The sequence below is a fragment of the Microcaecilia unicolor genome, chromosome 11 (assembly GCF_901765095.1).
Source record: "Microcaecilia unicolor chromosome 11, aMicUni1.1, whole genome shotgun sequence".
Lineage (NCBI taxonomy): Eukaryota > Metazoa > Chordata > Amphibia > Gymnophiona > Siphonopidae > Microcaecilia > Microcaecilia unicolor.
In genome coordinates, this window is record NC_044041.1 from 109,420,694 (window position 1) to 109,437,226 (window position 16,533).

General features: G+C 45.3%; 2 protein-coding genes across 2 annotated transcripts; both read left to right on the forward strand.

The window, feature by feature from the left end:
- Positions 1–7,699: 7,699 nt before the first annotated feature.
- On the forward strand, positions 7,700–8,359 carry LOC115479695 (histone H1-like). Its single transcript, XM_030217801.1, has one exon. The coding sequence runs from the start codon at positions 7,742–7,744 to the stop codon at positions 8,357–8,359; it is 618 nt and encodes a 205-aa protein (XP_030073661.1). The 5' UTR covers positions 7,700–7,741.
- A 5,570-nt stretch (positions 8,360–13,929) lies between these two features.
- LOC115479696 (histone H4) lies at positions 13,930–14,241 on the forward strand. Its single transcript, XM_030217802.1, has one exon. It carries the CDS (start codon positions 13,930–13,932, stop codon positions 14,239–14,241), a length of 312 nt encoding a protein of 103 aa, XP_030073662.1.
- The last annotated feature ends 2,292 nt before the right edge of the window (positions 14,242–16,533 follow it).

The window sequence follows — 16,533 nt, forward strand, 5'->3', positions numbered from 1 at the left end:
TCGCAATCAAGCAAGATTCGACAAATGCTGTAAGGCACATGAGACCCTAACTGATTATCTCTTAAGTCCACAGATCCTTGCCGATCTACACACCACCCTCCACTCCCTCGCGCAGGATGGAAGCGGCAGGGGAATCGGATGTCGCAAACGAGTGTCCCACCCGAGACAGTGGAGCGGAAGAGGCGCCCAGCTCGCCGCAGGAGAAGGAGGAAGAGACAGTGGCGCAAGAGAATGACATGAGCGATACAGCAGGAAAAAAGCGAATGGCAAGAAAGCAAGCAGGCAAAAAAGCAACAGGACAACCCTCCCCTGCAGCTGCAGCCACGCCAGCGATGAAGAAAAGAAACAAGAAGAAAGCCACAGCCAACATTGTGGAGACCCGCCAGTCCCAACAGAGACCTGGATGTGCAGGCGTATGGTCGTACCCGCCAAATGGCATGGGATGGACTCCACCATATGCAGCAGCACAAGGCGCCGCACCACAGGCGACGGACAGTACAGGGCCAACGGTGGGACAACAGCAAGCCACGCCAGCATGGCCGTATGGCTGGGGATACCCTACTTCCTACTTTGGGGCATGGCCTGGATTCGGCCCCCCACCCAGCCATACATGGCCAATGCCAAATGCGGCAAATCCCCTGAGCCCTGCAACGGCCCCGGGCAACCACAGTTGCTAGTGCTCTACAACTAATACCCCCAGGCTGGAGCCTGCTAATACAACCAGTGCTCCACCACTGGAGAACGCAGGCAATACAAATTTGGGGGTGGGAACGGGCAGGTCCGAAGAGAGTAGCACTGTGAGTGGGGGAAATCAGGTCGCACACACTGAGAGAGAGGGAAGCAGCGGGGGGGTTTAACACGACAGACAAAGAGGCAGGGCCCCCTCCAGGCAAAAAAGGGAAAAAGGAAAGGAAAGAAGAAATGCAGGCACAGCAGCTCGGACAGTGAGAGCAGCTCAGATTCATCGTCTTCATCCTCCACCTCATCATCGGACGAAGACAATGAAACAAAGGGCGCCGAAGGAGCCGCAACAGGTAACAAGGAGGACTGGCCCCCTCCAATGGTAGCACTGCCACACATATGGAGACTAGTACCCAAATCCACTAGGAAAAAGATAAAGAATAGGAAATACTTTGACATATTTCAAGTGCTGGAAGGGAAAAAGAGAGACAAGAAAACGAAGAAAGACTCAAAAGATAATACAAACACACGGGACAAAGGCACACAGAAATCAATGGTAAACTGGCTATGGGCCTCCCTCAGAGTAATAGATGTAGCAGGACGTGCCGATCCCACCCAGTTCAGCCCTATGCTAGCATACGCCCACAACATAGTGCAGGCATACAAAGATCATGAGAGAAATAGATGGTTAAAATATGACGAAGAGTACAGGGACAGGATGGACGAGAGCTCCGCCTTAGGGTGGGGGTGGATGAATGTAGATCTGTGGTTGCACAACATGTCAAACAGAGGGCCCGCAGTCGGCACCCATGGGAGACCCTTTCGGTCAGGGGGCCCAAAAATCGGGGGGAGAACCTTGGGGAATCAAGACGGGGCATGTTGGCGATTCAACCGAGCAGCATGTGCCCAGCCGAACTGCAGATACAAGCACGTGTGCAACTCGTGCGGAGCCCCACACCCCGCCATCAAATCCGCTAAGAAACCTCCAGATAGAGCTGCCCAACCCTAATGGAGACCACAGGAATGTCCCTTACACCACTGACAGCTACTGTAAATATTGCGCACTCTCACTCATCCCGCCTCAGTTTTTATTTGTCCGTGTTGCTGACTAGACCCGTTACGCCCTTAGGTCACCGCACAAGCTGTTTTTCTCTAATAGATCTCATTTCACATTTCTTTTAGTACTTCTCACTCATTACGGAATTTAATTTTGCTTCTTTAATTTTCCTGGTGTCAAAACCAGTCTTTAAAGACAGTGTGGACTGTAATCGCAAGATTTCGATTACACCCGCATTCACAATATGTTCGTTGCTTAGTAGAGAGGCAACATTCTTTCGACAACTGTCCAGACTGTAAAAAGATGTAATTAAAATCGATTGAGTTAGGAGCATTAAAGTTTGTTTCATTCTAAACTTAAAGAGACAGGGCTTGGGTTCTCCCCAGAAGTATCGATGTTTATGCTTAATAACCTGTGGCCCACAATAGAACAAAAGGTTTATTGCTTCTAACCAATAAATTTGTTTTTTTTTTCTCCTTTGATCTATGCAAAACTCCTGTGTGGTGCTGTCAAGGAAGAGTGTGCACTGTGCGAGCCCTGACATGTGTGATGTCTGCCTACGTTAGCAGTGCAGGACTCCACATCTGCTGTACATACAGCAGGGGCGTAGCTACTATGGGGCTACGGGGGCCTGGGCTCCCATAGATTTGGCCTTGGACCCCCCCTACTGACGACCCTCTCATCCCCCTCCCGCCATCGCGGCCCGCTACCTTTGCTGGCAGAGGACCCCGCCAGCTGAAGTCTTCTTCCTTCGTTTGGTTTCTGAGTCTGACGTCCTGCATGTGCAACGTGCAGGATGTCAGTCTCACAGAAACAGAACGAAGCCTTGTAGGACTTCATTCTGTTTCTGTGAGTCTGAAGTGCAGGACGTCAGACTCAGAAACCAAACGAAAGAAGAAGACTTCGGCTGGTGGGGGTTGTGGTCCCCCGCCAGCAAAGGTAGGCGAAAGCGGGGGGTGGGGGAATCGAGAGGGTCGTCAGCGGGGGGGGGGGGGGGGTCAAAGTTGGTGTTGGTGGCAGCGGGGGGTGTCGGCAATGGCGGGGGGGCTAGAATGTGCCCCTTCACCTCGGGTTCTGGACCCCCCCCCCCTCCGGCTGAAGTCTGGCTACACCCCTGACATAGATCATCTGTTATTCACCTGAATTACACCCCAGTGCTGACATCAACCACAGTAAGAAAACAGAAGTAGTGATTGTCGGCACTGGGCAGGAGTGAGGTAAGTTTGTCTTTTTGCTCTTCATCAGGCACTAACCCAACCCATTTTCAGAAAAGAAAGGTTTCCCGACGTCGGGTCAAACGTCGGCATTTTCAACTACTTCACATAGTTCTCCCTTTCTTAGTCCTTTACCTTCTCGCTGTCAGCATCAAAGTCGAGCCCCTTCAGAATGCCGACTTAGACTCAGCAGAAGTTCCCCACACCACAGACACCATTGATCATGTCAAGGCAGGTCATCAGGATCAAAGGAGACAGCACAGCACAGTACAGCAATAGATCCACTTTCATCGGGAGCATTGGATCCGACTCTATGGGTGCTTGAGCACCCCCAATATTGAGAAAATTCCTTGTATGTGTCCATGGAGGGGTTATTTCCATTGGGCCTAGCACCCCCAATAATTTTGAAAAGTTGGCTCCTTTGATCGGGAGTATTGCAACTACTGCACAGTACAGCAACAGATCCACTTTCATTGGGAGTATTGCAACTACTGACACATTTTTTACATCAAAAAGCATAGATTTCCTGCTCAACACTCTAACTAAACAACTGCTGAGGAACAATTGACTCATTGACCTCAGCAAGTTTTACCAACATCTAATACTACCAGTCCTCATTCGAGGAAGAGTACACTCATTCTTCTCGGGAGCTGGAAGTTCCATCCAAACATGCTCCTACACATCATACCCGTTGTGCATCTCCAGTCTCACAAATATGATCGAAAAAAAAGTCTTGCACACAACCTCCTTGGGAATCTTCTTCTGAACAGCAGAAAGAACATTCTCCTCAGGAGGATTCTTCCTACCTAAAATTTTTACTTAATCTGACTCAAGCTTTTGAATTACCATTGCCATCGCATTCTGATTCAGCCAATGCAACCAAGCATTCAGTTCTGAAATATCTTAAAACTCATCAAGGAAGCTGTCCTGTTTCCTATTGATACAGTACTTTAAGATCAACAGATACAGATTTGAGCAACCCCATATTCGATACTTCCAATGAAGCAAAATTTAGTTTACAAATATCGGGTTCAGGAAATTCTGGGCCATGGACAGCAGCAGCTGCCTTGCCCTTCAGTAGTGGATAAATCCGCTGTGTGAAAACACAGAACTTGTAAAGAAAGTACTTCACATCCACCAACCAAGGATCTTAAAGCTGTGGACATTTTTCAACGAAAAGCTTTCCAAAATGCTGTTTTGCAAACCAGGATAGCTATTCACAACTTCCGCCTTATACGATACATTTATACAGTGATGGATGCCCTTTTTAAATTGGAACATAGCTTAACTAGGAAAAAGATTGACATCCTGCACTCAGTCTTAGAGAAACTAGATGAGAACATATGATCAGAGCAGCCTATGATAGTTATGACACAGCTGTTTGTGGGTCGGCTATAACTCTAGCTGCTCAGAGAAATGCCTGGTTATGGGTATCAGCGCTCAATGAAGACATCTTTGAGAAAGTGGCAGATGTTCCACGCCTAGGCGACAGATTTTTTGGTAATAAGGTTGCTGCACTGTTTGAGGGCATCAAAGAAGAATGTACCGCATTAGATACGTTGGAGGAGGACAGGGCAAAAACCTCTAAGTCCTCATTGGTGTCTGTCTTACTATACTTCCAAGGCAAGATGTCACAATAAGAAGTCCTATCCTCAATAGGTATAATTACCAAAGCAAGGAAAATAGGCAATGGCAACCATACTCTACCAAGGGTTTGAGAGATAGGAAATCTCAAAAACCTACGAATACTCAACCAGCAAACACAAACTGACTTTTTGACATATTCTGTCACAATCCAGTCAGAGGGTGATTGACTCACTTTTACAATGCTTGTCAGACTATTAAAGCAGATGCTTGGGTTCTGAAGGTCCTAAGGGATGAATACAAACTAAAGTTTCTTCATATTTCTCCACAGAGAAGCCCATCAGCATCGACCATGCCTGTTCCTCATTTAGATTTCTTACAATACTGGATGTCAGCAGGTTGTTTAGCAGGTCAAGCTGTAGAGATACTTCCACCGCTGCAAAGAGGCTCTGGTTTCTAATCAGGATATTTTAAATACCAAAAAGGATGGAGAGATATCAAGCCACTTTAGATCTCAGTGGGCTCAACAAATTTCTCACCAAGGAATGTTTCCATATGACTGTGCTAGCAACCACAATTGCTTTTCTTCAATAAAACGTCTGGTTGACAACCCTGGACCTTCAGGACGAATGTCAGCATATGTCCACCCATCCATCCATCCATCATGGAGACAGTACTTCAGTTCACACTGAATGGAACTCATTATCAGTACAAAGTGCTACCATCTGGTCTCAGCTCAGCTCCTCGCGTATTCAGTAAATGTGTAGTGACAGTAATAGCATATCTTCATCGTCAGGACTTCATCATTTCTCTTCCTTGGACAACTGGATTCTGGTGGGTTCCACACCAAAAATTGTACTTCAAGGTTTGCAATGAGCAATCAAACTCCTAAAATCTCTTGGTCGCTATTGAGAAAGTACCTGACCTCGCTGCAGGCCCTTAAGAAACTGCGACCAGAAAGAAGAGTGAATGCGGTCACTGGCTAGCTGGCAGGAGTATTCATGTAGAGCAGCACATGTTCGGATGCCGCAGTGGCCTATTCGCTGCCTATCAGGACCTTCAAGAGCACAAAGGTTCAACCCCTAATGAGTCTTGATTATTTCAGTACTTCAGTTTGATGTACTTGATGCTGTCTAAGGTTCTCTTGATTTTTTTTCCCCCTCAGCTAGTTCACTTTGGGGAGCAGCAGACTGGGAACTGCAGGTCAAGTTAACATTTATTTATTTATTTAAAAAATGTTATTCTGCTTCATCCATCATTCTCAGTGGATTACAAACAAAATCCCCCAGTAGCTCTTTTTGCCTTTGGCCATTGCCTTCTCTGGAGGCATGGACGGTTCAATGGCAAACCACTCCTGCATCATGCCAAGATAACCTCAAGGAGGGGAGTTTCTCATGTGGTCACCAGGAGTCAACACTGACTCAAGGGCAAACCTGGATCTGAAGCTATCTTTGAATATACTTGCTAAGCTACCTACTATGCCGATATCATATTAAAGCCTGGTTATCTTGGACTAGTCAAGACCACCTTAATCTTTGATATACGAGTAATTAGTTATATTACAGCCACATACATCTGCTAGGAAAAATAGCTTGTTAGGCTTCATTAGCCACAAAGAACTGTAGAAAGCAGAAGAAATGATACAAAGGAATCTCTTGTACAACCTGTTCCATCTAAGCAACTCGGCAGTCTATATATAAATAAAACATATCTATACCATGACATACAGTATCACCAAAATATGAAATGACTTATATATAACACCAAAAGAGTAAAAAAACAAATACAAAAAAATCTAATAAGACCAAATAATTATAGAACATGTATGTAGTATACATATGGAAAATTCTCATGTATACTAAATGTTTACTTTTTATATTTTTAATCTTATAAGTGTCGTTTTCATATTTTGGTATAGATTTGTCTTTTATTTATTTTGTGGAAGAGTTCTGGCACTCATTCTTTTGGGGGGAGGGGTGTTGTTTGTTTTATTAAATAAATAGAATGCTTTTAGCTCATTTCAATGTGATCCATCATCACAAAGATACTGCATTACAGGAGATAGTAAAAATGCACCCCAGACACTTCAAACATTTCCCCACAAAATAAAGTCTGTAACTAAAACACAATAGTGTAGAAAAGGCTTTTCTGGCCTTAAGATGAGAAGTGCTGTCCCTGGGGATGTCCTTTTTGCTGTCATATCCTTGTAAATGTATGATAAAATAAGCAAAATATGTATATTTTCTGCCAGAGCAGCTGAGAGGCTTTCTGGACTTAGAGAAGACCACAACTGGAGATATATAGTTAGTACTCAAGAAATTATGGTCGTAAGATGGGGGGGGGGGGGTTAATTCATTCTAAGGCCATGTCCTGTTATTTAAGTCACTTATGGTCTCCTTATCAGTTTGTTACTCTTCCTTCTTTTTTTGTGGTTTAAAAGCATGTTTTTTTTAAATTATTATTTCTGGAGATATTTTCTCTTTATCTTTTATGTTTTGCTTTAGCAACTGTTAACCTGTACATTGTTTTCTAAAAATTCATTTAAAAAATGCATCCCAGAGCTGTAATAATTCAATGTTAACTTTTAATAGGTTCAATACCAGGACAGTGCAGAATATAGTATGTGCTAGTTCTCTTCAGTTAGATCAGTGTTTTAAATGAGAATTTTCGGAGAGAAGTTGCTGAGGAGGAACACTATCGTTGTACAGCACTTTAAAAATTGCTCTAGAGAGTTTATATGAATGCACATTCAGAGATCGTTTAATTTTCACACTTAAAAATGATTGATATATGGCTCTGGGAGTTGAAGACGATTGAAGGAATGACTTGTGCGTTAATAAAATTTAAAAGAACCCACCATCTAGACTACAGACTAATGTTTCGCCACACTCTAATCTCTTCTTTACTGATCCGAATGAGAATGCTTGTGTAAAGAAAGATCATTTTGTTATAAAACTATAATTTCGAGTGCTAAAGAAACACAGGATCGAAGAGCCGAAGCCCAAGCGTCTGTAGCAAGAAGGCATTGAGCGTGCAGCCAATCAGAGGACGGCTGCTACTATAAAAACGACGAAGAGTGAGGCGCGTATACACACACACCAACTTACTGCAACTTTGTAGCCGAGTGTTAGGAGCAAAGGAGGGTTTTGTATTATTATTATTTTTCTATTCCTTCCTTTCTCTTAGGTTTACGAGAAAAGCGAGTATGGCAGAAACCGCTCCAGCAGCAGCCGCTGCATCTCCTCCGGCTCCAGGCGCGGCCAAGAAAAAGACCAAGAAGCCGGCGGGAGGAGCGCGCAAGTCATCAGGCCCCAGCGTCTCCGAGCTGATCGTGAAGGCCGTGTCAGCTTCAAAGGAGCGCAGCGGCATGTCCCTGGCTGCCCTGAAGAAGGCTCTCGGGGCGTTGGGCTACGACGTGGAGAAGAACAATAGTCGCTTGAAGCTGGCCGTCAAGAGCCTGGTGAGCAAGGGCAGCCTCCTGCAGATCAAGGGCAGCGGAGCTTCGGGCTCCTTCAAACTGAACAAGAAGCAGCCTGAGGGCACGAAGAAGAGCGCTCCCAAAAGCAAGAAACCGGCCGTGAAGAAGCCGAAAAAGGCGGCATCGGCGGGAGTGAAAAAGAGTCCGAAGAGAGCCAAGAAACCGTCAGCAGCCGCTACCAAGAAAGTAGCCAAGAGCCCCAAAAAGCCCAAAGCGGTTAAACCCAAGAAAGTGGCTAAGAGCCCGGCTAAAAAAGCTAAACCCTTGAAAGCGAAGGTGAAGAAAAGCCCAGCAAAGGCTGCCAAAGCAACAAAGGCCGCAAAAGGGACCCCTAAGAAAAGGTGAAGCTTTCATATAAACCCAAAGGCTCTTTTCAGAGCCAGCACCACACAGATCAAAGAAAGAGCAAGATGACTTTAGTTCTTATTAAAAGCCTGCTTCTGCACATGTCGTTTATGTAGGCTGGCAAAGAGTTTCCGCACACCATGACCATAGAACAGGGGGATGGAGGATAGAGCTGGTTTTTAATGCAGCAGAAGCAGGCATGATCCATGGCATTTCTTATGTTTATCATTATTGGGGGGGGTTTCCCACAGCAACAAGCGCGTGCTTCTGCAATAGAACAGCTACGCTCCTTTCACCTTTTCTCGGTGGGGAAATGATAAAATAGTGGAATGCTCAGCAGACGGGAATAGGCCACAGGAGCGTGGGTGTCCTAAAGCATGAATACCGGTTTGAGGGGCGAGGACGAAAGACTTCCAAGTACTATCGCCATCACCCTAGCATTTTCGGGAGCAAAGTCGTAACAAGACAGGATGACTCGTCAGCTCTTTTTGTGTAGGGATGTGGTGGCTCTTAAAAGAGCCTTTTGGTTGTGTAGCTGGAGCATAATGGCTTTCTAAGCCCTCTCACCACGAATACGGCGGGCCAACTGGATATCTTTGGGCATGATGGTGACTCTCTTGGCGTGGATGGCGCACAGATTGGTATCCTCGAAGAGCCCCACCAGGTAAGCCTCGCTAGCCTCTTGCAGGGCCATGACAGCCGAGCTCTGGAAGCGCAAGTCGGTCTTAAAGTCTTGCGCGATCTCTCGCACCAAGCGTTGGAAGGGCAGCTTACGAATAAGCAGCTCGGTAGACTTTTGATAGCGACGGATTTCCCTGAGCGCTACAGTGCCCGGTCGATAGCGATGAGGCTTCTTCACACCGCCTGTGGCCGGGGCGCTTTTGCGAGCGGCCTTAGTCGCCAACTGCTTGCGAGGAGCTTTTCCTCCAGTAGACTTACGGGCAGTCTGCTTCGTACGAGCCATCCTGGACGCGCAGACAAAAGTCTTCTTCCTTCCTGTTTTCAAAGACACGTACAATAAAAGTAAACACAGCGCCGCTCTACTCTTTTATACACTGTTGCTTGTGTGCTGATAGGCTCAAAGAACCGTTAAAGAAGGTATGAAAAGCCCGCCCTGTTGCGGGATTGGTTGTCGTCCCATATTGCTCTCTTTCTCTACCGGACAGCTAACCTGGCAGCTCTCGGAGAAGGCGGCTCAGAAACGAGCTTTTCGTTTCACTTTTGTGCTTAGTGAATTTGGTAAAACTGTGTTACCAACCTAGCTTTTCTTTTTCTGTTTGGTATTCTCCACTCTCCTAGGTTAAGTTATCCCTTTTGAAATCTTGTAAGTGAATGAGTAGACCGTAACCGAATCCGAGGTTTGAAATTCCCGCCCTGTGCAGTGATTGGAGAACTAAACTCTTCTTAGTTACCAACAGGAAACCTAAAGCGCCCCGCGTTCGACCAAGAATTCTCAAGCGTCTTGGGATTTCGCTGTTAAGGCTGATATTAGTGCTATAGTAAACGTGCTTATTAGTAGGGAGGTTTCTAAGCCCAGAGATACAGAAGGGATTTTCTAATTTTGGGTCTAGGAAGAAAAAAAGATTTATTTATTTATAGTATTTATACCCCGCTCTTTCCCACTGGGTAGCAGGTTCAGTGGAGCTTACAGTCAGAGTATCACAGTCTGAGAAGGTCCAGTTATAAGGAGTAGGACAATGGGAAGAGATGTGGGGGAGAGGATTGGAGTATGGGTAGTGTGGATTAGGTTAGAGAATTAAGTTGGGTTATTTGGGTAAGCTTGTTTGAAGAGGTAAGTTTTCAACAGCTTTCGGAAGGGTAGGTGTTCATTGGTTGTTCGGATGTGTTGAGGTGTGTGTTCCAGAGTTGGCTGCCTATAATGGAGAAGTTGGATGCATAGTAGGTTTTGTATTTGAGGCCTTTGCAATTGGGAAGATGAAGATTTAGATATGTACCAGAAGATGTGGACCCTTTCCTGCTGGAAGATGATCAAGTTAGTCATGTAGCTTGGAGTGTCGCATCTGGGCCTGGAAAGTAAAACAGAATTTCGACAAGAACGATCATAGTCTATAACTGTTAGAAGAGGGGATTTGCCATTAAAATCTGCAAAAGTTGTGCTCAAAAACTGTTTGTTTTTTTTTACCAAGTATACTTGGCATGCACCCTACTTATTACCCCACCTAGTTTTTGATGAATATAGACTAGTATGCCCAAATCTAGCCTCCTGATCAACAGAAACCAGCCTGCATCCTTTCCCAGATACCTCTATTTTCTGGGCTCAGCTCTAAAACAGACAGGGACAGCCCTACAAGCAAAAGATTCACACAAAGGGACTTTCTGCAGGGCAGCAGACCCTTTTCCCATGAGTTCATAGGTCAACTACAAACAGCACCTACCTTTTCTCATGTTATACCTTTCTTTGAGAGACTCCCCTGTAAAACCAAGAAAAAAAGACCAGTGATTAAAGAAGTTGAACCTGTAGTCTCTCCATTGAAAAATCCAGATCAGTGCCTAGTAATCCACCGGTCAGCAGATACCCCCTACACCCTCTTTTTTTTGTCCTTATACCACTTAACTTAGGCAACTGTGACACCCTGTCCCAGCGCCTTGGAAAACTGAACCCAAGTTAATAAATGACCACACATTCACTTTGTAATTAAGTGGAACAACTTGGCTGCAACTTTATTACAAGACAAGACTGTATTTGTTCCAAACAATCAAAACAGGATACCCCAAACCGTAAGATCTTAAAAGCTACCATTAGTCCGACACCGTAAGCAAGACTGACAATTGCGCTATATGTTGTACCCAGGACGCTCCTGCCACGCAGCGGGGTGCGTGCAATCCAGGTGCAGCGAATACATCTGTGCCAAACTGCAGCTTGATGAATTAGCGCTCCTCCAATCACTCAGGCTCGGGTATTCCTGCCCTCCAAACTGTGACATGTGTAAATTAACATATACAATAAGTAATGCGAGGGCTGGGAGGGTAGGCTGCTATTGTGCAAGATTACTTAAAAATGCAGTACAAAAAAACAATACAGACAATAGCCCAACCCCCACTCACCCATCCAGGGCTATCTTAGAGTTTCTGGTTTCACAGAGCAATTTCCCAGTCATGGCAGCCATTATGAGAGCAGAGTCAGTCCTGCCCCAACTATATCCCCAGACCACCAGGGATTGTTAGATAGACCCAGGTCAGAAAATATATTTCCAAAGTTGTTGAGACCACTTTAGGGCAAAATGATACTCCAAACAGATGAGACAAGCCACAAGCTCTAACCAGAGTAATTATTAGCTAATCACCTTATTAGCCCTTCAACACCGTTGATTCCCCTACCTATTCGTTTTCCATCTTTCCTCCTCATTGCTGCAGTGACCTCGATGTGGTCTGCGACACCATCATTCACCCTCCCAGACCTTTAGGAGGGTAAGAGCAGGACAAGGCCCTTGCTATATTTTCTCCCTTCTCCAATGTGGCTTAGAGCCAAATGTCATGCCTCTGTGCCCCATGGATGGCAGACGGTTAAAAGGATTGCTGCGAAGGTAGTGGCTGGAGAATAGTGTTTTCTTTGCCATGGCTGCAGAATCACAATGGACCGCTGTCACTGGTCATAATTTTCTTGTCTGCTCTGTGGTGGAATATTTGAGCTTCACTCTCATGCCAAGTAGCTTAGGTCATTTATTCTAGATATTCTGCCATAATTGCATTGTAGATCAAAGTAGTTCAAAAGTTAAATTTAAAAAAAAAAGGGTTAAGAAATGAACTACAATATCTGAAAGGAAAGGACGCAGTCACAACAGGAAGGGTTGAGCTAAAAAAAAACCTTTAGGTACCTGTAACTACTATCAGGATCTTGGCTCCAAATTCACATAAGCCAAAAATGAAATATTTTATTTATTTTTGTTACATTTGTACCCCGTGCTTTCCCACTCATGGCAGGCTGAATGCGGCGGGCAATGGAGGGTTAAGTGACTTGCCCAGAGACACAAGGAGCTGCCTGTGCCGGGAATCGAATTCACTTCCTCAGTTCCCCAGGACCAAAGTCCACCACACTAACCACTAGGCAGTGTTTTTAGATAAAGGCATAGATGTGATAAACGATTAATCTTCAGAAAGAAGCTTAGGGAGTTGGTTTCATAAAAGCGGTACCAGGAAATAAAACTTGATCTCTATGTAGTATCAAGCCATGCCAATGATGGGGAAGAAAGAATCAAGTGATTTCTCATTCTGACACTATGGATCACAATATTATGCTAGCACGACTGGCAGAAACAGGTATCAGTGGAAAAGTACTTGCCTGGTTCAAATCCTATCTATCAGACAGGCATACGTTGTAGTGTTGTTTGAATATTTTGAATGCTTCAATATCTATTGCTTATGTTGGACTTTTTCTTGCTGTACAACGACCGCCTTGAGTGAATTCCTTCAAAATGGTGGTAAATAGATCAATAAAAATTGGTGGTGTGCAAAATCCAGAGGACCTAAGAGATCAGCTCTCTTGTATTGCCACACCTCCAGTTGCACTGTCCTACCCTTTTTGGCATTATATCTTAAATTGTGGCCTCTTTTCAACTTTGCTTAGATCACTGCTCATTTTCCTCTGCTCCCTGGAGCATCCTTTGTGAGGCAAATTTGATTTGATTGATATTATCAAATTTTGTACCATGTTTTTCCTGAAAGCAGATCATGGTCTGCTGATACCACACTGAGAATACTGGAAAAATAAATCAGTTTAAAGCAGCAATGGTAGAAACAAAGGATAACAATATTTATTTATTAGGATTTATTTACCTCCTTGTTGAAGGAGTTAACTCAAGGCAGTGTACAGTAAGAATAGATGAAACATAAGCAATTTACAGCAGTACAAATATTTGAAAACAATACAAAGTGTGGCATGGTATACTAGCAATGTCAACACAATACTAATAGAACATTATAACTGGTAGTGAAGGGTAAGGCAAAATTGTAACATATACATGGGTAAGAAAGCAGGAAGAATTAGAAAGTAAGGTGATTTGAGAAAGCTGCACATGGAGGAGTGGATAAACATGTCCCCCTGCAGTATGTGCAGCCCTAATCACTCCTTGTGTGTGTTTGTGAGTGAGTGAGACTAACAAGTTACTTACTTCTTCCATTAAAGGCCTGCTTCCTGAAGTAGAGATAGCAACAGCAAGTAGTAAAAGAAGTTTTAGGGTGGAATGAGGAAAGACTGAGCTGGGCAGGTTAAATGGTACTTTAGGTCCTCACTCGTCCTTATATTCTATGTAAATGTCCTTTACAGCGTTTCAAATGTAGCAACATTTCATGTGTACGGTGTATAAGAGAGCGCATAGGGTCAGTTCAGTTTATTTCTTTTATTCTCACATAAAATGGTGCTTGGTAAAGCAAACTGGAGAAAGAGCACAGAGTAGGAGGCATGAACTGTGGAGGACTGGAGGATTCTGCAGCCTCCCGCCATTAGCACAGTGTTCAGTTCTCCATAAGGTCCGTCTCCCTTCTATATCAATAGCTGCTGTGGGTGCTGCTAGGCTTGTTCTTTGATCAGCGAAGTGCTTTGTAAAGTGAAGATGTCTGGTCGTGGTAAAGGCGGAAAAGGTTTGGGCAAAGGGGGTGCCAAGCGGCACAGGAAAGTGCTACGCGATAACATCCAGGGAATAACAAAGCCCGCTATCCGGCGCCTGGCTCGCCGAGGCGGAGTCAAGCGTATTTCCGGTCTCATCTATGAAGAGACTCGCGGGGTGCTGAAGGTTTTCTTAGAGAATGTTATTCGAGACGCCGTCACCTACACTGAGCACGCCAAGAGAAAGACTGTAACAGCTATGGACGTAGTGTATGCCTTAAAGCGCCAGGGCCGTACTCTGTATGGCTTCGGAGGCTGAAGGAACTGACCTTTGCTTGCTCGCAACCAACTTAAAAGGCTCTTTTAAGAGCCACCCATACTTTCAGCAAAAGAGCTGTGATTTCAAGTCCTCCTTTCGACTCTATGCTAAAGAATTTTTGAACGACATGGAGGGGGCATAGGTTTTCATGGGCTCAAAATCGTGTTGCTTAAGAGTTTTTTTTTTTTTAAGCAGTTCATTCGAAATTATTCTAAAGACTTCATAAACAAGTCGTGCTAAATTTTGGGCCAACCTGACTCGCAGCAAAAAGTGGCAATTTTAGCTCTTAAAGTGGAGTAAGTGGGTGGCTCTGAAAAGAGCCTTTGGGTTTTGTGTGTGCAGCTATAGGCCAAGTCCGCCCTTACTTTGAGCTGGTATACTTGGTGACTGCTTTGGTGCCCTCGGACACGGGGTGCTTGGCCAGCTCACCGGGCAGCAGCAGACGCACTGCGGTCTAGATTTCTCTGGAAGTGATGGTGGAGCGTTTGTTATAGTGAGCGAGGCGAGAGGCTTCTCCAGCGATGCGCTCAAAGATGTCATTCACGAAGGAATTCATGATGTTCATGGCTTTAGACGAAATGCCGGTGTCGGGATGAACCTGCTTCAGCACTTTATACACGTAGATAGCGTAGCTCTCCTCTCCTTCCTGCTTCTCTTGCGTTTTTTGCCGTCCTTTTTCTGGGTTTTGCTCACAGCTTTTTTAGAGCCCTTCTTGGGCGCAGGAGCAGATTTGGCTGGTTCAGGCATGGTAACAAGCTCAACAACAACAATCGCTCCTAGATAGACACTGTCACTGACTCGCAAACTGTCCCGAAAGCTTGTGAATGGCGCTTTATAGGCCACCCCATGCAAATTACTAGAGCTGAGCCTCTCTCCTTGCTATTCGCTCTGTGCTAGTGACACGTCATCAGACCGCATGGCAGCCCTAGGATTGGCCTATTTGGCAGTCTATTATGATAATATCTGGGATTGGGAGGTTTCAGGTTGTTAACCAATCACGAAAGTCTCTCCAAAGCGGGGAGTATAAAAGCGGCCGATCGGATGAGCGTTTCACACACAGTGTTGCCAGGTGGGCGGTTTTCCGCGACCCGCCGCGGGAAATTTTTGCCCGCGGCGGGTTGCGGTTTTTTGGGCTGTTTTTGGCCTTCAGGGCGGTTTTTTCGGCCGCGGGGGGGCGGGGTTGGTGACGTTTTTGGGTGGGGTTAATGACGTTTTGGGTGGGTTAGTGACGTGGGAGGCGGGGCCGATGACGTGGGAGGCGGGGCCGATGACGGGGAGGCGGGGCGGATGATGTGGAGGCGGGGCCGATGACGTGGGAGGCGGGGGCGATGACGGGGGGGCGGGGCCGGTGACGTGGGAGGCGGGGCCGGTGACGGCGGGGGGCGGGGGTGATGACGCGGGGGTGGGGTGTCAGGGGCGGGGTTTGTGTTTGGGCGGGTTTTGGGCTGTTTTTTGGGCTCCATCGGGCTGGAAAAAAATGTTCCACCTGGCAACCCTGTTCACACAGGCGTTGCATTTTAGTATATCAATAGAAATCAAACAAAATACAACATGGAAAAGAAAATAAGATGATGCCTTTTTTTTTATTGGACAGTCACATAATTTAATACATTTCTTGATTAGCTTTCGAAGGTTGCCCTTCTTCCTCAGATCGGAAATAAGCAAATGTACTAGCTGACAGTGTATATAAGTGAAAACATTCAAGCGTTACTATGACAGTCTGACAGGGTGGGAGGATGGGGGTGGGTACGAGGTATGCATGGGGACATCAAAGCATATCATTGATATTCTAACAGGATGGGTGTGGATAATTGAGGGGTGGGGTGATCAACAGAGAAATACAGCTTTATGGTTTATAATGGGCTAGGAACCCCAGATCCTTGTTAAGTCCTTTCTGTTGGGTGTTAAAATATTCAATCATTCTGACTTCAAAGGTCTTACGTTCTTGTATGGTTTTAAAGTTACCTTTCAGGATTCTCACTGTGAAGTCACTGGTACAGTGTCCTGGTCCTGTAAAATGTTGACCAACAGGCGTGGGAACCCTACTGGCACCAGTATTGCTCATGTGATGTCTATGTAAATTGAATCTTGTCTTAAGCATCTGGCCTGTTTCTCCAATATAGCATCCCTCCTTACATTTTTTACACTGATATATACCACATTGGAAGATGAGCAAGTGAAAGATCCCTTTTTGTTGAATATCTTTCCTTTGTGGATGACTTTGGGGTCCTGTGAAATATTTTGGCATAGTTTGCAACTGGATAAATTACAAGGAAGTGTGCCCTTCTGTTC